Source organism: Sus scrofa, chromosome 8 (assembly GCF_000003025.6).
Source record: "Sus scrofa isolate TJ Tabasco breed Duroc chromosome 8, Sscrofa11.1, whole genome shotgun sequence".
NCBI classification, from domain to species: Eukaryota; Metazoa; Chordata; class Mammalia; order Artiodactyla; family Suidae; genus Sus; species Sus scrofa.
This window is the reverse complement of record NC_010450.4, coordinates 10,400,869-10,426,283: the sequence shown is the minus strand read 5'-3', so window position 1 is coordinate 10,426,283 and position 25,415 is coordinate 10,400,869. Positions and strand designations below refer to the sequence as shown.

The 25,415-nt window shown below is 41.3% G+C and overlaps 1 protein-coding gene across 9 annotated transcripts in view; it reads right to left on the bottom strand.

Annotated features, from left to right (window-relative positions):
• Positions 1–24,934, bottom strand: part of CPEB2 (cytoplasmic polyadenylation element binding protein 2) — a 70,792-nt gene extending 45,858 nt beyond the window's left edge. For 2 of the 9 annotated variants that reach the window (XM_021100320.1, XM_021100321.1), the window contains exons 1-4: positions 23,044–24,934; positions 19,837–20,118; positions 18,981–19,070; positions 10,560–10,650 (exon numbers count right to left, since the gene is read on the bottom strand). In XM_021100320.1, the coding sequence (XP_020955979.1) occupies positions 10,560–10,650; positions 18,981–19,070; positions 19,837–20,118; positions 23,044–24,732 (2,152 nt within the window). In that variant the 5' untranslated portion in view covers positions 24,733–24,934. 9 annotated transcript variants of the gene reach the window in all.

Sequence of the window (25,415 nt, the reverse complement as noted above, 5' to 3'; positions counted from 1 at the left end):
CAAAAATGGGAGGTGGTCATTGCTCCCATGACACACTACCATGTGAAGCGATACATACACTGAAAAAAAAAAAAAACCTGACTGAATAAAAAATAAATCATAAAGGTGCTCCCCTGAAAAACAAATATGGTTCTTTAACGATCTTTACCAAATTAACCTACCATTGACTAGGAGTGTTAGGGAGGCTTCGCCAAGGAGGTAAGGGATTATAGAGACTTCCAATTAGCATGGAGGACAGAATACATGTGCTCACCTCTGCTGCTTTCCAAAACCCCTAAAATAACAGCATACAAATTTTAAAGAGGCACAACCCTCATTAGGACAAAGAGACTGGACAGGATGACAGAAGAATCCTATCAACATGTTTGGAAGCTGTGAACATGAATGGTTGACTTTGGGGACCAGAAATCACTGGAGGCACTGAAAGCAAAACTGATGTGCTCATGGAGAAGATTATCTAGAAACAAGCCACTTACCACGGCAGAAGCCTAGAAAGCTCCATAAATAAGCAGTTCCGGCTATCACTGAGAGTAGATATGGGGTAGAACTCAAAACAGGAAGACTGATGATTGCCTGCTGGTTTTTCATGAACCAGAGAGACATGCAGCCCCTTTGTGGCTCTTTTAAGAAGGCTATGAGCCAGGCCTACAGCTCTCAGGCAGAAGAATGGAAGACATACATCCAGGGCAATTTCCCAGACCAAAAGAAAAGACCTGAATACACATATTGTGACAGTTCCACCAGACTGGTTTACAGTAATGCTTACTAGATTATAAACCCCAACTACATACACAGAGTTTCCAATCTCCATCTTTGCAAGTTTAAAAATGAAGGGTCATGGAGTTCCCGTCGTGGCGCAGTGGTTAACCAATCCGACTAGGAACCATGAGGTTGCGGGTTCGATCCCTGCCCTTGCTCAGTGGGTTAACGATCCGGCGTTGCCCTGAGCTGTGGTGTAGGTTGCAGACGCGGCTTGGATCCCGCGTTGCTGTGGCTCTGGCGTAGGCTGGTGGCTACAGCTCCGATTCAACCCCTAGCCTGGGAACCTCCATATGCCGCAGGAGCGGCCCAAGAAATAGCAACAATAACAACAACAACAACAAAAAAAAATGAAGGGTCAGCAAAGGATCATAAGATATTTGATGAAAGTCTCCAGCATGAGGGAAAAAAAGAACAAAATCAAACAAATAGAAAAGAGGAACTTGAAAGAAGCATAGACAATACAATGAACTGGAAAAATAATCTTCAAACACTATAATAGAGTGTTTAAAGATAAGCACCCAAAGAAATAGAATCAAAGACACACAATAGGAAAGTTCTGAGAATTTTAAAAAGAAGGTCTTTAAAAGTTATTTAGAGAAAAATTTTGAAACAAAAAAGAAATCATTAGAAGGGTTGAAAATAAGAGATGAGGAAGCTTTCCAAAAACAAAACAGATAAAGCAATGGAAATTAGAAAAGCAAATTAGTATAGGAGGTTTAATATTTCAGGAAAAGAATTTAAAAAAAGAGGTAATATAAAAAAATAGAAGGGAAGAAATGATAAAAAAATACCAAAACTTTCCAAGAACTGCAGGAAATTAATCTCTGAATTAGGAGGGTGCCAATGAATATGAAGCTCAGGAAATAAATCAATTCAGTGGAAGGAAGGAAGGAAGGAAAGGGGAAGAAGACAGGTTGGTAAAGCCTCCCCACCACCATACACTAGAAGACCCATAATTCATTATCATGAAATTTGAGAACTATAAGCTTGAAAATATTCTAAAAGGCTTCCAGTACAAAAAGCAAAATTTAAAAATAAAAAAGGCAATTAATCATACAAATGTATAGGTTTTAGAACAGCATTACCTTCAATATTCTAAATTACTAACATAAAATTCCATACCATTCAATCATCTAATACAGAGTAAACATGTTTTCATACATATGGGTCTCAAAATTTATATCCCCTCTGAAGGAAGGTACTGTAAGACAGGCCCAATAAAACAAACGTATATGGAGGAGTTCCTGCTGTGGCACAGCGGGTTAAGAATCCAACTGCAGCAGCTTGAATCTCTGCAGAGGTGAGAGTTCTACCTCAGGCCGGCATAGTGGGTTAAAGAATCTTGCATTGCTGCAGTTGCAGCAAAGGTTGAAGCTGCAGCTCGGATTCAATCCCTGGCTTGGGAATTTCCATATGCCGCAGATGCAGCCATTAAAAACAACAACAACAAAACAAACAAACAAACAAGCACATGGAGATCAGGACATGATTTCCAAAGGAAGAAGGAATTCCTGGGATTAGGGAAGTCCCAATATGGAAGTTATGGCAGGCTACAGGGGAAAAAAAAATTAATCTAGATGATTATCTGATGTTTTTACATGTACTGAGAAGCTTCAGAAGTCTATAAATATATTTTGGGATGAATCAGTGACAAGTACTTAGAAAATTCCACAAACAAACCAAAAGAGACAATGACCAATTTCAAGAAGAAGAAAGCTATGTGAAAAAGAAAATGCCATAGTACATAACATATGAAATTCATCTATTAATAATATTTGCATTATCATAGTAATTAATATACCCTCTGATTTAAACAAAAGTTGTCCTAAAATAGTTTTGAGAGGACAGAGCAGGGAAAACACTTGGGGGTATGGGTAAGCCAAAGTAGACAGTCAACAAATACTACCTAAAAGGTAGGAAATACAAAGCATAAGCCTACTACTTATAAATAGTTACATGAAGAACTGGTGAAAATAAAGTTGAAAGTGGCTACATCTAAGGAAGAGGAATCAGAAGTAGACAGAGAAGAATGGGGGAGAAGACTTCTGCCTCATGGCATTATTTAACTTTCTAACCTATATATATATATACATATTTTTTAAAATTAAGTTTTAAAAAGTTAACCAGGTTGGAAGGAGGTAAACTTTTAAATATCTCAAATATCGTAAGCTGATATATTTAAAAAGAAAAGGTTAGAAAAATTATACACCAAAAATATCAAACATGGTTATTTTAGCTTGTGGAACTGTTGATAATTTTAAAACGTTTTTCCAAACTTCTTTTGGTGAATGAATACTACTTTTTGTAATAATAAACATTTCAAAAGAATAAAGTCCTATACTCTGAAGGAAAACCTTCATTAGAGGTTCTCAGATACTCTTCAAATACCATAAAGCAGCTAAAATTCATAAGCCTCATTATCCTATGTACTTGTTTTTATCACTGCAAATTCTATACAAAAAATACTTTTTGCTGTTTTTTTATTTTCAGTGTCAGAGTTATAAGCCTGTATTTAAAGTTCTAGGAGATGCTTTGTGGTGAGTAACAGGCCACTAATAAACAAAAGTGTGCTCAGAATAAATAAATGTGATTTTAAGGAATTTCATGGTCATTTCTGCATGATGGGTATTAGTTTTTTAAAAAGAAATCACACAAACAATAAATGGTAGAAAGGGTGTGGCGAAAACAGGACCCTCCCACACTGCTGGTGGGAATGTAAACTGGCACAACCACTGTGGAGAACAGTATGAAGGTTTCCCTACAAAACTAAATGCAGAACTATCAGCAGTACAACTCCCGGGCATATATCTGGAGAAAATCATAATTTGAAAAGATACATGCACTCCAATGTTCACTGTAGCACTACTTACAATAGCTAAGACATGGAAGCAACCTAAATGTGCATTAACAGAGAAACGGATAAAGAAAAGTGGTACATAAACACAATGGAACAATACCTAGCCACAAAAAAGCATGAAATAATGCCATTTGCAGCACCCTGGATGGAACTAGAGATTCTCATACTAAGCGAAGTCAGAAGAGAAAGACAAACATCATATGATATCATTTATATGTGGAATCTGAAAAAATGACACAAATAAACTTATTTATAAAACAGAAACAGACTCACAGACTTCAAAAACAAACTTAGGGTTACCAAAGGGGAAAGGTGGAGGGAGGGATACCCTTGGAGTTTGGGATCGGCACATGCACACTATCACATATCTGTGATAACTGATATGGCGGTGGATATGTATATATGTATAACTGAATCACTTTGCTGTACAGCAGAAATTAACACATTATAAATCAACTAGACTTCAATAAAATTAAAAAAAATAAGGCAAAAAAAAGAAATCTCAGTCTGTTGTAACTCAAATCATTTAGATGTATATTCAAAGATGCTTGGAAGAAACAACAATTCAACTACATTTTAAATTTAGTAATATTTTTGCTAATTAAGACAAATACCTAAAAAGAAATAAAACTTTAAAATCGCTATCCATGATAGCAATATTTCCAATAAGTTTTCTAAAATAAGAACGTGTATAATTATATTTTTGAAATTTCCTCTTCAATCTGCAGATACTTCTAATGACAGAACTTAAAAACTCTTGTAAACTGTCCTTTCCTTAAGATGAAATAAATTCTGAGTAGTTGAGGGGTAAATGTATCAGGTATATCACAACAGTGATTATCTCTTTTTTTTTTTTTTTTTTTTTTTTTTTTTTTTTTTTTTGCTTTTTTTGGCGCTTCTGGCATATGAGTTCCAGGTAGGGTTGATCGAGCTTACACCGCCTACGCCAGAGCCACAGCAACGCGGATCGAGCGCGTCTGCACTACCACAGTCACGCAACGCGATCGTCAACCATGAGCAAGGCAGGACGAACCGCAACTCATGGTTCTAGTCGGATTCGTTAACCACTGCCATGACGGAACTCCGTGATTATCTCTTAAAGTCAGAATACATTTAATAAAATCACATGGCTTCTATATAAGTTATTCCAAAGTTAATGATTTTTCTTTATCAAAGGCCAGTGATCTACAGGAGAAAGAATCAATGAAGTAAAAGGGAAATAATATGTAAATTCTACTTACTCCTTTTTAAAATAAAAACTGCTTTCAGTTTTTATTTAAAAACTGAAAGCAGGAGTTCCCGCTGTGGCTCTGTAGTAATGAACGGGACTGGTAACCATAAGGATGCCGGTTTGATCCTTGGCCTTGCTCAGTGGGTTAAGGATCTGGCCTTACTGTGAGCTATGGTGCAGGTCACAGACATGGCTGGATCCTGTGTTGCTGTGGCTGTGGCACAGGCTGGCAGCTGCAGCTCTGATTCCAACCCTAGCCTGGGAACTCCCACATGCTGCAAGTGCAGCCCTAAAAAGCAAAAACAAACAAAGCATAGAGAGCAATCCATTCTCAATTATCTTTTTTTGAAGACTTTCTAATAAAATGACTTCCATCAATAATTTTTTCTGGCACTTGTGCAAGTTTTGACTCCAGGAAACACAAGTGGCTAAAGAACAGCAAAACTGGTTCAGAGAAGAGCATACCTCTCTCTGTCAGAGGGAATCAGCGAGGGGTGAGAGGAGCCACGGAACAACTTTGACTTCGCAGATGCGAATGGTATCAGTTTTAGTTTTCATTCTGCTGTATTTAAACAGATACTATTCAAATTTTTACAATTCTTGACAGATGTCTTCGATCTTGTTCTCCTATAGGAGCGTTTCTCTAGGTGTGCTCTTTACAAAGCCTGCAATGCACAATCTCAAGGAGCAGGCCCTGCAAACTGCATGTTAAACATCTTCTCTGGGTTTGAGAACCTCTGTCCAGCTTAGAAGTTCAAGTTCCAAAATGTAGTTCTCACACCAGACCTTTAGAAACCTATATAAGTTACTTTGTGACTTTATACTTTGATTTTACAGTAAGGCATGTGAAGAGAATCAGAGGGAAATGAAAATGTCTTCAAGAAAAGAAGCAAGAATTTAATTGGATTATGAGGACCACAGAGCACCTTACAGAAGTCATTCCTTATTTTCTCAGGGGTTATTTTCCTTAAAATAAGCAGAGTTTTTTTTTAATTATTATTTTAGGAATCTTAGAAATAGGAGCAGTCAAGTAATAAATATGATGCTAGACATATAAAAACACATAGTAAACAAAACATTTTAAAGGTATCCACTTCTAAAAAATTATTGGTATTATAAAACCATGCTCTAAATCCTTTTTCCTGAATCCCCCTTAATTTTTAGGGAGCATCAGTGAAGGCATGGTGACTTGATGAAACACATCTTCCCAAGAATTGTTACATAAGCTGGATTTCTTCCTACTGTTCTCAAATAATCTCTTATGGGCTTATTTTGTTTCTTTGTTGCCTTTATGCTTTGGAGGAGGGGGTAAGCAATTTTTGGTAAAAATGCTTACACAGTAAGACCTTTTTTTTGTAAATTGCTGAGGGCAGAAAGGGAAGAGAGCTTAAAAATAATCACTGTCCTGTTCTTTTGTTTAAATGTGAATGAACTGACCCACACATACATAAAAAGATCACTGATTATTTAATGTAGGGAGGCAAATACAAAACGGCAAAATCACAAAATCGAACTTGGTAAAGCGTGATTTATTTTAACCACTAAGACTCCATATTTGTCCTTCCTTAGAAAAGGAAAATATTTGTCAACAATTGAGACAGTCATCAGGAAAATGGGATGTTAATGGTGAGAAACCAGTGCAGAAGAAACGAAGCACATGAGTCAGTGTCCCCCATACTAAGGAAAGCACACAGTAATACGTTAGTGTTCACAATCCAGAGCAAAAGACAGCACATGCGCCCCCCTTCCCACAACACCCCCTCCCCGCAAGAGGGGCAAGTCAGCATCAGGCAGCCCTAAACAAGCTCCGTTCCAGGGCTAGTCTGCTTTCAGTTCCTTATCTATGTCAAGCTCTTAAGTACACCCGGTCCCTTCGTCTAGGTGATACTTTCCCCTATACAAGGTCTCGGCTTTCTTTACTCTACCTCAGGTTCCTCCACTCCTTCCCTCCCTGGACACTTTACAATCTCCTTCCACAGTATGTCTAACACTTGTGGTTATATGTATAAATAACAAATAACTGGTATGCATTATAAGCATATATCATATTAGTGTATGACACGTATCGATGTATATTATACATAGAGCTATAAGGCCTCTCTTTCCCTCTACGGCTGTACATTCCACAAGCACAGAGACCATGTCTGTTTCACATAATGCATAGCAGGGTCTTGGACACTGCCTGGGACAAAAGTAGGCACTTTCATAGAATAAAAGGCATTCAGAAGTTCCCTTGTGGCACAGCAGGTTAAGGATCTGGTGTGTTGCCACAGCTGTGACTCAGGTTGCAGCTGCTGCTGCGCAGGTCCGATCCCTGGCCAGGGAATTTTCACATTCCACGTGCTGTGGGTGTGACCAAAAAAAAAAAAAAAAAATACATTCTGAGTTCCACCTTTGGTTCCCATAGTTTCGTATCTTTAGAGCCTTGACAAGACACTTCCTCCTGTTAACGCTAGACAATAAAAACCTCAACATTAAGCAATGGAGGTTCCCTACTGACCTGTAAAAATCATTAGGCTTGTACTGACTGGAACAACCCTAATGACAGGCCTCCAATAGGAGGGTCCTTCTGTTAGAGTAACAATCAGTTATCAGTCACTCCGTAACCTGCCACAGACCTTTCAATTCCAGACATCTGCTTGATTGCTTTTCTGTTTACCAGCATTAACGCCTACCTGGAGTAGTTCCTCTTTTCCTTCAGAAAAGCAGAACCAAATTCATGTTTACTCTCTGCTTCCACCTCCCTGGAAGGCAGCCTCCAGGACGGCCTCCACTGAGCCTTGCTCCTCTGCAGTCCCAGCTCCTGAACAGCAGACTCCTCCCCAACCGAGCAGAGCTGACCTCTGTAGCTAGTAGGATGTCCTGGAAATGACGGTGTGAGAATTCTTCTGAGGCTAAATCACAGAAGACACTGGACATCTGCCTCGGGCTTCATCATCTGCTCTGTGGGGAGCAAGTGCCCCAGCACCACACTCTGAGGACGCTCCAGCAGTCCTGCAGAGAGGTCTACCTGATCAGCTCTGTTCTCCTGACAACAGCCTGCACTAACTTGCCAGCCACCCAAGGAAGCCATCGCAGAGAAGGACCCTCGGATGACTGCAGCCTCAGCGGATATCCTGACTGCTACCTCCTGGGATCCTCATCAGAACCAATCCACTAAAGTGCTTCTGAACTCTAACCCACAGAAACTGCGTAAATGTTTATGGCTGTTTCGAGCTATTCAAGTTGGGGGTAATTTGCTATGCAGCAATAGATAACTAACGTAATCTTTTATCACTCTAGTTCACACAAATCTTTTTAGAAACCTTCACCATTAAAACAAAGGGATACAAAAAAATCCTTTTTCATTTTTTTCAAGTTTAGCCTACAGCTCCCTTCTCTTCATTCATTAGATCCCATAAAGAAGACAAAGCAAACGGTTGGTTTTCTGAAAACATTTTAGAAGGATAAAATAAGATTCATTCTATTTTTTAGGAAAACAGAAAAAAATTCCCTAAACAGAGGACTGGATTTTCTGAAAGGGATGAAAAGATGGGATGGGAGAGATGGGACAGCAGCTGAAGTGATGCCCTAAAGATCAGGAATGGAAAGGAAAGGAAACAAATTCAGGGATTGGTTCTTCCATTTGTCACAACCTTGCTCTAGCAGATTTCATGGAGGCACAGCACAAAGAAAATATGTCATGATCAGAGGGTGGGCAGGAAGATACATAATATGATATCTCAGAAGGCAGGGAGATGTGAACTAGGAATGAAAGGAAGAAAAAGTAAGTGGCAGCGCCGGGGTATTGAGATTTTTTACAAAGGTATATCATGGCAATCTGGCAGAAGTACCAGCCCCATTTCTTTATTTCACATGGAAAAACTTCCTCAAGTGTTTTTAGTTTTTTTCTTTATTCCCTGCCATAATAAAACAGGCACAAAATACTCCAATTAGAAAGTGAGTTTCCGTCACCACATTTCCTCAAGGTGGATAGTGAGCACCTTTCCCCTTTCCCACAGCCAAAGAAAGTTTTCCAACAAAAAAATTTTGAATTCACTTGAGTTTTTTAATTATTAAATTCCTCTTAGTCTTATGCTGCTTCCTTTTTTTTTTTTTTCCAAAAATCTTCTTTCTAGGTTTCCCTCCACTTTCATTATAAAACAGGCTAGAGAAAAATAACTGATATAACAATGAGGTATTAAGTGTTTTTTCTTAACACTTTCAAAAGGTTTTTTTCAAGGAAGACTGGGAGAAACAACAATGGAAAACTTAAATTATCCACTAGTAACAGTTAACACTGACTATCTTGTATTAAAATTTCTAAGAGTTTTCTTTCTAGGGAAGGCACAGAGGGAAATTCTTCATAATCATAAGCTGCTTGCCTGCTTCTTAAACAGTGGGTACAAAATAAATGCTACTGGAACTGCTGGGATAACAATGTGTGTGTGTGTGTGGGGGGGGAAGACCTCAAATACAGATATTCCAAAAAAAAAACAACACCCATCTAGGCTGAATTTTCTTCACAGGCAACACCAACTCAAAAAAAAAAAAAAAAAAAAAAAGTTAAACTAGATTAGTTTGTGAGAATTAGCACTATCAAACATCATCAACTAAGGATCCCTTGAGCTCCTCAAACTCCTTAAAAATAAAGGAATTAGAAAGATTAGAACTACTTCACAAGCAAAATCCAGAGTCAGAACAAATATGTTTAGAATCTGCTCAGTACTGCCAACTCAGCTGGAGCTACCACCTTGCTGCCAACTCTGAAGTTCTAGAGTTTTCAGGCTAACTCTTGGAAGGGAATGCTTACTTGGCTTTATAGAATCAAAAAAAGAAAGATTACAAAGTAACCCACAGTTCTGATTCAATGAGTGATCTTGAGCCAGAACCAACCAGTTAAGCTGCTCCTGAATTCCTGACCCACAGAAACTGTGAGAGGTAATAAATGTTTATCATTGTTTAAAGCTTCTAAGTTTTGGAACTGTTTATTATGCAGCAACAGAAAACTAATACCTCTCATCACTCCAGTTCACAAAGTTTGCTAGATTTTCACCATTTACATAAAAGACAAGGAGATAGTATATGAAGATATAGAAAATAACTACTAACATGTAATGTGCAGACAACTGAAAACAAGTATGTTAACAATTTTGTCATATATGGTTAAATGTAACTATGATAAGGCTGACGGTATAAGATTATTGGGGGCTGATTCTTTTTCCTAATTAGCCCCAACTTTTATGAATAGCTCCCCTACCTCAAAGCCCTTTCAAAATCCTATGATATGACAAAAAGAAAAAAAGAAAGGAAGTTAACCTAGGGTAATTTTAGGCTGGAATCACTGCAAACTGTGAATGTAAGAATCCTAAGAAAGTTATTTTTAAAAAATATGTCTATGTTTGAAAGAGTTCTAGAATAGTGATTATAATGCCTTTAGATCCATTCTTCATCCTTTAGTGAACTGACGAATATCTCCAAACAGTAACTTTTTCTTAAATAACAAGTCAAGAGACATAGGTGTGCATTTCTCTCTGTACAAATTAATATAGAGCTAAATGAGCTACAAGAAAAAAGTATGGCCTGTCACAAAAACAAAGGTTCTTATTATCGAACTTATGACAGAATTTTATGGGTTTTTAGTGCTTATTTTCATGTAAAAAATGATAAGGTAAACAAGCAAAACTGTGGATAATATAAGAAATTAAAACAAAAAAAAGAGTCACCTACCCTTAAGAGGATCATGCTCTGCTCTCATAATATCAATAAGGGAATTTTCCAGAGAGTGCATATTCAAACTGTCATACATTCTACTTCGATCCTAGAAGAGAAGAAAAAAGAAGAATATATTCTATGCAATGTTTTCAAAAGTCCATCATTAATATACTACCCTAAATCCTTTTACATAAAATAGGACATCTGACTAGTAAAATTTTACTGGTCAGTTTATATCCTGAGATAATACCAATAACTAAGGATCTCATGAGCTATAATATCTCTTGTATTGGAAGACATTACATTTTATATATTTATCTCCAAAATCACTTATCAAAAGGAATCTTACTTCATTGGCAGTACTAACACAATACAGTAAAATAATTTCTACTGGTATTGTTCTCAACTTGTAAAGACTTCTGAAATGTTACACACACACACAAAACATTTTTAATTATTATTTAACTTTTCACATATATCTAAGGAATTCAGACACTGACACTTGAAAAATAAATATTTGAGATGAAAGGGCTTAATTCCGTAATGCACCATACTTTAAACATCTATCAAACACTGTATGTTATTTGACATAATAGAATTTCACAGTAATGAATCATAAACATCTTAAACAGTAAAAAAAAATCAAAAGCATGAAATACTAATATCAGGACGAGGACTAATATCTAGAATAGTTAAATCTTGCTCTCTGAAATCCTTACACACTGGTCTCTGCATTTCTAAATCTTCCCTCCCTCCATTCACCTCTGCAAGAAAAGGAAGGTGGGAGAGAAAAGGGTGAAAGCATTCCCATCACGGGAAGTCCTTCTACGTCATCATGTCTCACAACAAAGTCTTTTGCGTCATCGGAAGTTTTGTTTGCTGAGTGTTAAATCTCTCAACTTGCTTTTTACTAGAAAGAATCTCATTTGTTAACACTCATGAATTTATACTGCATTCTGCTCAACCTACACTCAATACACTTGAACAAATATATAAGGGAACCACCAGAGCAAGCCCTGGCCTGTGCCCCCCTAATCGTCAGGCAGCCGGTTCCCCAAATATGTCAGTGCTAACCCTGCCCATTGAGGTGCCTGCCTGTTTGTTTGTTTGTGCAAGTGTATTTAAGTGAGGGAAAGGCAGGGGAGGCTATTTCGAACTCTCCAAAAATGATTAACACAAAAAAAGGAAAGAGAAAAATCATAGAAGTAGAAAAATGTCCCCACAGAAATGAGAATGAGGCACTTCTTAGCCTGGGTCCCTGAGCTTCAACAAGGACGATGTCATCTGTGAGATATACACAATGTTCGGTATGTGTGTGTACACATAACCTTTTTCTGAAAAGATTTGTGGCTTTCATCAGTTTTCCAAAGAAGTCCACAATCCAGAGACTCAGAACCAGTCTTTTAGAGAGCTGAGGAAAAACATAAGAAGCTTTCCTGAGAATATGTTGATTTTTTTAAATTAAAATTGGATGTTTAGAGTTGTGGGCTTTTTAAAGCTGTCAAGGAATTTGACAATGTGAAAAGTAACACTGAATGATGGAAAGTTTGCTGGACCTGGAGGCTGTTACTTGAGCTTTACCATTAATTAGCTATACTGGTACCCCTTACTTATTTTTACTTAAAGACTTCCGAGGTATAACACCCATCAGTAATAGGTGTTCACTAGCACAACGACCTTGACTGGAGAGGGAGGCACAGAGCATCACTGAGCTGTAACAGTGGTTCTCAAACCTCAATGTGCTTCAGAATCATCTGGGAGGCTCATTAAACACACAGGTTGCTGGGATCCGTAACAGTCTAATTCAGTGGACCCTCAGAATTTGTTATTTCCAGTAATTTTTCAGGTGATACTGAGAATGCTGGTCTAAAGACCACACTTTTAAGAAGCACTGAGCTTCTTAACCTTAAGTTACTGAAGCATGTTTAGGTTTTGTTCCATCTTTGAGAAAATAATCATGTCGAAATATATAATGCCTAAAATCCACTTTAAAAATAATGGAAAAGCAAAACACTCAAAGTAGTATGTTATAAATAAAACTGGAACAGAGAAGAGCAATTTTAGTAACATACTCAAATATTTCCATCTTTTGTGCTTCTACTGTACTTGTTCATAACTAATTTGCTGGTCTTTTTGCCTCTGCCACCAAACCTCTAAGTTAATTAGGGGTAGGGACCTTCTAACTATGGAATCTATCTAGCTTGCAAACATTTGCCAAATGAATAGTACTTTACCATAAAACTGCAAGTTCAAGTTTAGCTTGGTGAGGGCAGACTGCACTTTTAAATGGTAATTATAAAGGACTAGAAAGCCTTCTCAGAATCCTCTATGGAAAGGTATTCAAATGTTAAGTAACTAAACTGAGACAAGTATCAGATATTAAACTGACCTCACTATCGACTTGAATTTCCAACCACACAATGAAATGTTAAGTGCTACTATATTCAAAGTTTCAAAATACATTTAAAATAGAATTAAAAAGTGTAAACTGTCATGACAAAAACTGTTCATGTAATTACGCAAAAAAATCTTGAAAGGTGTGCTGTATCATATAGGTTCTAAGATACAGTAATTACAGATACTGTATGTTCTATTTCTCTTACTCTTTGTAAGAGTTTAAGAGAAACAGAACATATTACAGTTCAAGCCTATCTTCTCAGGCTGATGTTCTTCTGAACAGAGTCAGACCACGCCCCATTTTTAGTCAACCCGAGAACTTAATTGATAGTGACTATGACTATTAACACCACCCAGATAATATTTTCCACAGAACTTTCACTTACTTATTTTTGTCCAGCCTCTACCTCCATTCCAAGGAGTAGTCAGAGCACAGTAAAATTAATGTACAATCCCATACATACTGTCAATGGGCCATGGACAGTATTTAAGGTGTGAGGGGAAGACACACAACCAAGCTATTCAATAAGTATCAGTCACTACTATACATCAACTCTGACAACACTTATTCAAAAAAAGCTGCATGGCTTAATACTTCAGCTTTATGCCTATATCCAACTGAAATAGTGAGATGCCCACTTACAAGGTTCCTTATGTCCCTTTGCATATCAAGTCTCGCATCATGAAACAAACTCCTCCTTTAGTAAAGAAAACAGCAAAGCTATTTAAAGACTATTAAGTTAGTTATACTTTATTAAGCATCAGCTGCATCCCACATGATTTTTAAATCACCAAGCACAAAATAGCCTCCAGCAGGCAAAGAGCTCATGACATCTCAAAAATCACTCTCTGCATAATGAAACCTAAAGGATCATGTTCAAAAATAAAGATAATTCCATTAAAACAAGTCTGGGGATTAAAATATGACTTCTTCAAAAACTCAACAGAACTAAATTTGATTGTAAGATAAACACTCACACATTCTTCCACAATAGGGATATTAGAAAAAAATGTTTCACAAACTGCCATTGGTTCAAAACTAAATGGAAAACCTGAAACCATTTTAAAGTAACCATCAACACAGCAATACTGATCAGCATAAACAAATATGGAAAATCAAGCAATATACTTTACAGTTATTACTACACGGCTCTTTGAAACAGCCATTACATCTAACAAAAGTAAGAATCTCTATCAGGAAAAGCTTACCCAAGTCTAAATATTAAAGCTGTATGGCAAGGAATCAACTAAATGGCCTTTCAGAAACTGAGATTACACTATCCCACAACAATGAAGAGGCAAAAAACAGAAAACATTGGTGGAAAAACTCAAATGATTTTTCTTTTTGGCCACACCTGCGGCATGTGGAAATTCCCAGTCTGGATCGAAACCATGCCACAGCAATAACCCAAGCTGCTACAGTGTGACACCTCAGGGTCCTTAATCCAATGCACCACAAGATAACTCCTCATTTCTTATATTCTAATACTATTATTTTCTTAAACCCAGATATTTGCCACAAATCCAGAAGCAACAATGAAGCCCTAGAAAGACTAAAAAACATAGAACGGAGTCATCCTAATTTTAAAAAGGATGATATGAGAAAGGTTATAAACGCTGAAAGATAACTAATGTGGTCAACAATGATATAAAATACAACAAACGGAACATGAACTTAAAAGAGCTTTTTTATGGGATATTCTACTTCTGCTTTGATGTATTCAAAACCCTATCCTATTTCAAAAGCGGTGGTTAAGTAGAATCTCTTCCTTTTGACACTGTCTCTTTCCTAAGAAAAAGGAGGTTAATGATTGAAAAAACTTGTATCCTCATATTTGAAGTTATATACCAGATGCTTGGGCATATATTCTTCTGCCTAAGTAGAAAGATCACCTTTATTGTATTTTGTGTTTAGTTTTCCAATTTTTACTTTAAAATAAAAATGCAAAGTTGTATTAACATTGCTCTCAATTTTAAGTATATACTGATTACACATTTCTTTCTTTCTTTTTTTTTTTTTTTTTTTTAATTTTGCTTTTTAGGGCCATACCCATGGCATATGGAGGTTCCCGGGCTAGGGGTCCAATTGGAGCTACAGCTGCCAGCCTACGCCATAGCCACAGCAACGTGGGATCCGAGCTGCGTCTGTGACCTACACCACAGCTCACGGCAACGCCAGATCCTTAACCCACAGAGCAAGGCCAGGGATTGAACCCGCAACTCATGGTTCCTAGTCGGATTCGTTTCTGCTGCACCACAACGGGACCTCGTGATTACACATTTCTGATTACACTCTGCTGGTGCACTACACTGAAGGAGCAGCAGATGATGTGCTGCTCTGGGTGTGGCTCTTGAGCTCATTCTCACCCACAGCATTCTCTAGTTCCACACAGATATCCCTCATTCAACCAGCCGGACTTTCTTCTTCTCGGAGGCAAAGAACAGCATTTCCCCCCATCTATCTCAGGGGTAATTAAAGCACTACCACAGAAACAATGAATATACATTCTTGACCAGCCTTTATTCTGATCCTCAACAAAATACTGTAACAGTGATTTTGAAAAAAATTTAAAAAAAAAGGTTAAAAAAAATTAAAAAAAAAAGGTTAAAAGCCAAAGCTATTCTAGTATCCACAATGCTAACAGAAAATGGAAATGTAAAAAGAAAATAACTGGTGTAAGAATGTATGGAGCACGATTAAAAAACTGAACACTGGACAGGAAATATAAACAGCATCCATTACTCAAGCATGTGTAAGAGATCCCACTCTGTCCCACTTGCAGTAGGTGTGACAATTTGATGACTACCAATGTCCTTAAAAAACTTACGTAGTTTAAGGGCCACAATTTAAGGAATGCTTTATTAAATGAAAAATTGGACTTGGTCTGCTACTATATATTGTTTTTTGCATAAAGTGAATATCTTCTAATAATGCTTTTTTCTGAGAGGTACCCACATTATCATTTATCATGTTGTAACAGCCTGGATATTAAAGATTAGTAGAAACTGTCTTCAATTAATTCAAACTAGTTTATGTAACATGCTAAGGAATTTCAGGAACAACTTCTCTAACAACAAAAGTCAACTGAACACATGCATAATCCTCCTGCTAGAGAGTAGGCCAGGGCTTCACAGCCTAGATCACAATTTTAAAGGCATGACGTTGCTTTGTTTATAGAAAACTGATATGCCATATGTAAACTTGTAAGTAATAACTTCTGCTACTAATATATTTACTCTTTATTTAAATTGTTCAAGTATTAATTAATAAATTTATAGTATATTAAGGTAATTTAGAATTCATACTTTAGAGTATGACTTCTTACAAGGGTAACTAGTTAATAGCATTTTAAAGAGAAGTAATTCTTAAGCCTTAAAGAAATAAAAATCTCTAATATTCACTTTAAAGTCAGAAATGTACACAGAAATTTATATTTGTTTTTAAAATTTTAAGTTTGAAGCTTTTCCACAAAAATAAAGGCCTTTCAAATATGGAAATGTCAACTTGAAAAATTTTATACAACAACTGAAATAAAACTAATCTACAAAACGATTTCTTTCCCACTTATTAAATACAATTACATGTCCAGCTCTCGTAAGGTCAGGTACTAGAATCAAGACTTACATTTTAGAATTTAGTATATTTTAGGCCTCAATCAACTTGAGAATAAAAGAAACCAAGAGTTAAATGTTTTTGAATGTATTTGTTAATTGAAATGTATTAGTATTAGAGTGTGATATATGATGAAAAAAGATCAGAAATTAAAATAATCTCCACAGATACTTAAGTGTCTAAGTATTTTCTATAATTTTAACTTCTGACAACAGTGAGGAACTATCCAACTCTTTAAGATGCCAATTTCAGTTTGTAGCTGCTGCCATATTTCTAAGACCCTCAACTTCAAATACCTCAACCTTTTATGGGAAGACAGAAACATGGTATGCATTTTTATAATAAGTATCCTTAGGGTCCTCAAAGAAGACAATAGCATTGCTTTTAAGAACAGGCTGGAGGTCATACAGCATACCTCCACTGCCTGGGGCCAATCCCCATTTGCTTCCCCCTAATAGACCAAGACTCTTGCATTCTAAAAATAAAGGAGGAGGGAGCAAGAAGGAGGGAGCAAAAGAAATGATGAAAGAAAGTATAAGAGCTGGCTGAAAAGGCCTTGCATGATCTAGTTCAAGGTCTTCCTTTTATAGATAAGGAAACTATGACCCAAAGAGAAGAAAGTTCATAAACTGTGTCATCCAGAGTTGTAAAGATTGTGAGAGGAAGAATAAGAAGATTCAGATTTCAGACCTCCTTTGCACTTTTTCCTTCACCATTCTCTTCATCATCACATCTCTGGTTCAAGAGTGCAAAGGGAATGTCAATATCTCAGCAGTTTACCAAAAAAATAAAAAAAAAAAAAATCTTAAGCATCAAAATCCTTTTTCCTAAAATGAATTTATCTAAAATCCTAGGTTATAGATAGGTAAGAGCTTTGAATGAAGTCTAAGTGGGAGGGCTGCTGGCCTTCACCCTGTGGAAGCTCCAGGGGCACCTGTGCAGAGCCCAGTGTGAAATGTCTCTTTCATCATCACTTCTGCCTACTCTATGGCATTATTCAACCAACTGAAGCCATCTTAACAAGCTAATTTCTCAACAACTGCCCCCCCCATCCCCATGGGTCCTCGTGGCAGCTAATCTGTCTTTTTTCTCCATAGGTCCATATCCTTCTCATATGAATACATGAGATTCATCATATACTCCTCTTGCTTTTTCCTGCAAAGCCTCTTCAAATAATTATGTCCTTTCCCGTCTAAAGGCATGTCCCTTGCCACCTTCAAGATAATTATTACCGTACTTTTCCTCTTCCAACATACCATCTACTAGGCATTTAGGTATTTAATTTGAACACGATAAAAGTGCTACCATAAAAATATCACTAATATGGCCTAACTGAGCCAGAATGAAGAAGAGTAGAAATAGATGGATAGTGTTACAACATTAGCAAGACAATACATTACAAATTACATGAGATGAGTACTTATTTTTAAGTGGAGTTCCTGGCAGGCCTACTTTGGTAAATAGGTAGGACCTAATTAAAACAAGTACTAATGGTTGACTACTGAGGTTACTGCCAACCCTCCAGATTACAATGCTATTTGCAAAGGTAATATTACTCTATTTATACACTCCTTACTTGTAAAATCATTTCATGTTGATAAAGTAACTAAGGATAACATAGCTCCATTCAGTGGACTCCCACAATGGCAAGTCTATGCTCATTCAAACTTGGGCTCTGTAGGAAAGAATCCTCGTATGTGAGGACTGAGTGTTCTATTTGTCCTGTAATAATTCTCATCACCTGGTACCCAGAGTACATTCAAATTTCATCTGCAGGAAGAGAGATAGCATTTTGTAACCACAAAGGACTTGAAGGTAATGCAATTAAGACCGACTTTCAGATTTTCAACTCAGGAGTTTTTCAACAGGAAACTGATCATTTGGAAGAAAACAGTATTTAATTGCAGTAACAAAATTTAGAATAGAGGAATACTATAAAGTTTTTTTTTTTAATAAAGATGAAAAACTGAGCTAAGGGCTTTCTTAGAAATGTATCTCAAGACAAATACAGCAGATTTCATGAAAAAAGTTTTCCAAAAAATTCTGTAAAACAGTCATGAAATGTAAAATTGTATGTTAAATAAGCATATGATTTACACCTAACTGCAAATGATTCCGAAAAGAGATAAAACATGTTCAGTGTGACTGATGTTTAAAGTCAGGTGCTCTTGGGTATGATTCCTTTTTTTCAAAAACAAATTTATTATGTTTAGGAAACACAAAATGATTATGAATTGCTTTTAAATTTAAAATTGAGGCATTTTATATTAAACAAAGTCAAGTGACCCTTTAAAAATAAATTGCTTTAATGCTCTCTGACATATGCTTAAATAGGTATAATTGGAAAGTAAATACTAAATCCTACTCATAATACAAATACTAAACTCCTAGCCAAAATCCTGAAAAATATACACTGTGCAGCCTACCTGGTCTATTCTGGATGTTCCGGCTGCAGTGCACCAACTATCTTGGAGTGAATCTGAGCCCCAAGCTGGCAACTGCAAACTAGATCTCACCTTCAATAGCATAGAAGTTTTCATCAGAATAAGCAGTTCTCGTCCCCATACCCACCCACACAAAAAAAGGAAGAATGAAAAGAAAAAAAAAAAAAAACAATCAAAGTTCTATCTTATATCTTTGTTCCATCCTCTAATGGTTTTAAGGGGAAAAAAAATCTCATTTTAGATATTCATAAGGGGACTTCATCAACCTTTAACATCAACAAAATATTATAAGCCCTGAAAAAAACGTCTAATCATCCAAAGCATTAGGCCACATTTAGAAAAAAATAGTCACGGAACCAGGGAACAAATTTTAATTTGATGTAGAAAGTCCTAATATTATTCTGCCATAATCATACCTATGTTAACTATATTTGAATGTACATATAGCTGATACAGTCAAATCTATGCACAATTACAAAACACCTTAGTTTAGCAATACTGGAGGAGAAACTTATTCTGGTGGCCTATTAAAGATTAATGAATTAAGGCATCCTTAAGGTGCTGCCAGTTAAAAGCTCCAATATGTATTTAAGAACTATACCAAGATTTTCTACATTTTACAAAGCTTATTTTCTATTATGTGTTCTCTAGAGATTTTTTTCTATTCTCAATTTTCTCTGTATAGGTATTTTAACCTTTGATAAATTATATGCTTAAAAGTTAGAGCTTTCTCTCTTTTAATCCATTAATTTTGCTACACTATTACTACCACCACCACCCAGTTTCCTATTTTGAAAGATTAACATTAGAAATAAGGCCATTTACATACCATTCTTACCTGTAAGGGTAAGAGTGTATTACTATTGTTGTCTGTTCTGAACACATTATCTTCAATCCAAGATTTTGGAGTCAGTGATGGAGTAGAGCGCGTGAATTTCGGTGGTGCTATGACATTACCAGAAAATGGTTTCTTCAGTGGAGATATCTGATTCATAGTTCCTGGAATTCCCATGTTTCCAGTTCTACGATGATCTCTGCCATGCATTGCTCCCCAGGACATACTTCCAGTGCCCCAGCCACTGCTCTGATGGTTGCTCCAAGGTGATTGTTTCAGAAGAGGCTGGGGAAAATACATCTATTTAAATAATACGCATTTAAAGAGTTTAAAACTCAAATTCAAATTTCGGCCGGAGCTAAGAATTTATGGTCTTAAATTTATGATTTTTAAAAATGAAATATATTAAGGCAGCATAACATACCTATTTTATAAAAAGTAATAGGCTTGAGATCATGCTTACGAAAATATTCGTTTTATGCTAGGTGACTTTTCATACTCTTGTCTACTATAAATTATAATGTCCACTCTAAATTATAATGAAACAAGAAGACATTTCATGACCATTACTAAAATTGAACCATGCAATTATTTTTTTTCCCTTCAGAGAGAACACGTACATGACAAATGTGAAGAAAAAACTAAATACTTTTAAATGATATTAACTTTAAAGACTCTTAGAAGATACAACCTACATTACGATCTTAAAGCAACCATAATCTGCTGGGCACACATCTAGGAATATGATCTTTATTAATTAAAATATCCCATTCATATGAGTGAAATATTTAGGCTTTAGGATTCTCAACAAGTTGTACCACTGCAAAAGTGGATGATGATTAACATTGGAGTGCTTCTATTGCATGGATTAAGAATGCCTTTTGGGATAGGGAAAATATGGAAATATGTCTCTTTTTTGCACTATTCATCAACTTTCAAGATATTATATTCCAGTTTCCAGGTAGTTTCTTCTAACTTTTTGTAATTTTTACCTCAATTATCCATGGAGAGACAGGTAATTATCTGATATTACCCATAGGTGGATACCAACCATAGATAAACAACTATATACTTTGATCATTATAGTACAGATCTTAGTAAGTCTCCATTAACTTCATTCATGGAAAAGGAAATTATATTCCAAACTAGAACCAATGGCAAGGAAAGTTAAGTCATCAAAAAGAAAAATTCACCAAGAGGCTACAAGTGCAGATTTTGAAAAGTGTTAACTGCTAGCAATTGTACTTTCAATAATAAGCTTATAATTTAATAATTTTGTGGTAATATTTAGCCGAAGTCAATAAGTTACTCCAAGTCAAACACTCTTAAAATTAAACCTGCTTCTTTATAATTTTAAATCCTGGTCTACAACATCTATTATTTTTTATAAAATTAATGCTAATTTAATCATGAATACATACTACTGTTTCCACCTCCACATAGTTCAAAAGCACAGCTTGGGGACCATGGACAAATCACTCAATTCCTAAAGGCCTTACTTTCCTCACTGATGCAGTGTTCAAAGTGCTCTTCCAGTGATCTAAAATTCCATATGACAGTTGTGTGACCTCTTACCTCTACTGCAAGACCCATCTTTGGACAAAAAGCAGATTATAGTTAAATATAGACCCTGGTATATGGTCTTCTAATGATATACCATGGCCTTAAGAATACAAAAATACCTATAGATAATTTTCTGCAGAAATTTTTCATTTAAAAAAAATGAGGACCCTGACACACAAAAGAGAGCTGCTCAGAATTACATAAATCATGGAAGAGTGGAATACTATTTCAAAATTATCTACTTTCAATCCTTATAGGCCACACACTCCTCTCTCAGGGAGAAACCAATGATTCAACAAAAACTGCTCTTATTCTAGTTAATTTAAATAACCTCCTGTTACTTTGGTTAATTTGGCTAGTATTCACCTTTTTAAAGACGTTAACCCTTAAAAACTTTAACTGGTCAGTGGAAAAAGTTATATGAGTAAGTAAGCACTAGCTAAGGTCCAATTTTGCTTGTCGCACAATCTTTAATCACGAAATCGGCCTTAGAATGATCCCTATCATAAATGTTGACGATCAGAAACAACAACAAAATACTCTTACGATGTCAACTAACCAACCCAGCGGCCACTCAAACGCTGTCTTGAGAGGATAACAAAACAGACTTTGAATCAGAAAGGCCCCGGATGAATAAAAAAACCTGCCCGCTGTGATTTCCTAATTTCATTACCCACTTAAAATATACACGCCCTATCATTCAAGGGAAGGTTACGGCCAACAAAAATATGCAAAAGTCTTCTCTTCAAGGTAACCCACCGATCGCAGACTCCGTTAGTTTTAAAAGCTACAAAATACTCCCCAAACATTGAGAAGTACAGCCAGTAAAACCACCTGGAGAATCTCGCTCTTAACCAAGGGAGCCACCACTACCCGTTTCTCCCCGCAAGTGCGCTGACAGCTCGGAGGACCGACCCACGTCGGAGGCAGGTCAGCGGGAGGAGCGCGGCCCCGCGGCTCGTCGCCGACGCCGGGTCCCCGGCAGGTTGTGCGGCCCGGCCACCGCCTCACCGCGACAGCTCTCGCCGGTCAATTAAGAAGGAAACAAACTCGAAAGAAAAAAAGCCTTTCCGCCCGTTCCCTCATTGGACGACGGCAAAGGGTCACGGGCTCCCCACCAGGACCTTCTCCGGTAATCACTCTCCTCCCCCAGTTCGCTTCCCACGGCCGCTCCTCCTCGGAGGCCGCCGCCCGACCCGCGGGTCCCGAGGCCCCGGGCCCCGGCAGGTCCTCGCCGCGTCTCCCGAGCTCGGGGAAGCCGGACGGCGGCCCCCCCCCAGGCCAGGGAGCGCCGGCGGGGCTCCGGGGTCGCCCGCCGAGAAGGACGGGAGGGACATCGCGCCCGGCCGGCCGCCCTCGGCCCCGGCGCCATTGCGCCCTGGCCCCAGCCCCCACCGCCGAGCCGGGGCGTTCGAGGGGGCGCCCGGCTCGGGGCCACTTCCAGCCGGACCCGCCTCCCGGCCCCACGGCCCATGGTGGCCACAGCCCTCCCGCCCCGCCGGGGCCAGTGTCCCAGCTCCGTCACCCTTTTCCGCCCTCCGGGTGCACGCTCACTCGGGCGAGGGGTCCTCGCCGCGGCTGCTTGGGGCCGCCCCGCCCGCGGTCTCCCCGGCGCCCGCGGCGCAGCCGGGCCGCCGCCCGCCGTACCTGGTGGTGGTTGTAGGAGTTCCTCTGCTGCAGGAAGGCGGCGGCCGCCTGGTGCTGCTGCTGGAGCTGCGGGCTGACGGGCGATCTCCGGCTCTGCGGCGGCTGCGGCGCCGCGGGCGGCGGGGGCTGCTGCTGAGGTAAATTCATGGCGGGCGGCGGCGGCGGGGGCCCGGCGGCCGCCGAGAAGGGGCCCCCGAAGCCGCCACCGCCGCCGCCGCCGCCCGCCGGCACGCTGAGCCCAGCGCAGCCGTGCGGAGACACGGGCGAGAAGCTGGGGAAGAAGGCCGGGTTCATGGACGACGGCAGCCCAGGGTAGAAGCCGTTCTCCGAATCGGGGCTGGGCGGCGGCATGGCGCTGAGCGAGCCGCCGCCGCCGCCGCCGCCACCCGGGGTGGCGGCCGAAGAGCCCGGCTGCGGCGGCTGCTGGGGCGGCGGCGGCGGCGGCTGCGGCTGGGGCGGCGGCGGCGGCGGCTGGGGCTGGGGCTGGGGCGGCGGCGACGCGGTCTGCACCGACCAGGGGGTGCCGAAGCCGGGCAGCGGCGGCGGCGACGCGGAGCCGCCTCCCCCTCCGCCTCCGGGGGGCCCCCCGCCCCCGCCCCCGCCGCCGCCGCTGCCGCCGCCCGGGTGCGGAAGGTCCGGGCTCTGCAGGCTGCTGAAGGCGCCCGCGCCGAGCGCCCCGCCGGGCAGAAGGTTACTGGGACTGTTGAGCAAGGGGTGGTTGGGGGACTCCATGGAGCCCGGCGCGGGGTTCACCGGCGGCGTCGAGGGGGCCAAGCCCGCATTGGGGGACTCGGCGGCGCTGCCCTCGCCCGCGGCCGGGGTCTTGCGAGGGCTGCCCGCGCCTCCGTGGCGGCGCCGCGGGGCTGCGGGCGACGAAGGCTGGAGCTGCGGGAGCGGGGGCAGGTCGGCCGGGCGCTGCCGCGGGGCGAAGTCCTGCGGCGGGAGGTGCTGCGAGTGCGGGAGGCTGAACTGCTGCTGTTGCTGCTGCTGTTGCTGTTGGCGCTGGGCTAGCTGCGCCGGCTGGAGGAGCGGCCCGGGCGGCGGCGGCGGCGGCGGTGGGCTGAACCGGCCGGGGCAGTGGAGCGGCGGCGGCGGCTTCGAGTCCGGAGGGTGGGGAAGGTGGGGAGGGCTGAACTCTTTCCTCTTCTGGCTGCTCAGCTGCTGCTGCTGCCGCTTACTGAAGTCCTGCGGGGAGGAGGTGCGGCAGCAGCAGCAGGAGGAGGCGGAGGAGGAGGAGGGGTGGTGCAGACTCGGTTTGAAGTCCTGGGAGGGGAGGAGGTGGGTCACACCCGCGTTCGTGCCGCCGCCGGGGTGGTGGTTGGGGAGTTTCTCCGTGGCCGCCGCCCCCGAGAGCGGCCGCGCCGGCTGCTGTGTCAGCCCCAGCAGCAGCTCATCCTGCATGGTCTGCTGATGCGCCAGGAACGGGGAGGAAGAGGAAGCGGCGGCGGCCGAGCTGTCCGCGCCGCCGCAGCCGAGGGGGATAGAGAAGGGGGAGGCGGCCTCCGAGAAACCGGTGACAGGCAACGGCGGCGGCGAGAGCGGGCCGAAGGGCGTGGCGGAGGGCAGCGGGGCGGCGGCCGCGGCGGGCCCCGCGGCGAAGGGACCGTACGCCCCGCCGCTGAACAGGGACCCGGGGCTGCTGCTTCGGAGAGGGGCGGTCTGCAGCACCCCAAACCCGAAGTCCCTCATTTATCAGGCCGGTGGCAGCGGGAGGATGCGCGCCCCGTCCGCTGCCCCGCCTAAGAAGCCGCCGGATCTGGGGCGGCGCGGCCGCCGTGGTGGAAGGAGGGAGAGTCAGTGAGAGAGGGACACCGTGACTGAGCCGGGGGCACCGACTTCGGCCCCACCAGCCCTCGCGGCGACCACCGCCACCTCCCGAGACCGGCTCGGGCGCCGCCCCGGCTGCCGCCGCCCTGGCCGCTTAAAAACCCCGGAACGTGCGTCAGCGCCACCTCACAATCGCGCCGCCCCCCGCGGTGCGTCCCGGCACGCGCGGGCCCGAGGCCGCCGCGCCCCCCGCTGCCCCGCCCCCGTCCCGCCCCTCGTTAACAAGCAGGCTCGGCCCGGGGCGCGCTCGCGCTCTCGGGAGAGGCGGGGGGATCGCGGGCGCGAGCAGCGCGTAGCCTCCGGCTTCTCCCGCGCCGGGGGAATGGAGAGGCCGGTTGGGACAGCGGGCGGCCGAAGAGGGCTGAGCGCTCGCGCGCACGAGGGCGAGCACGCGCAGGAGGCGCGGACCGTTCCTGGGCAACTGCCCCAACCCGCGCGGGGTCCTGGTGGAGCCAGCTCTAGGTCGCTCGCGCCACCTCCCCTCTCTGTGGTCTACCTCGGGGTCCCGCCTCCTTCCTGTCACCTCCGCCGGGTCTTCGGTCACA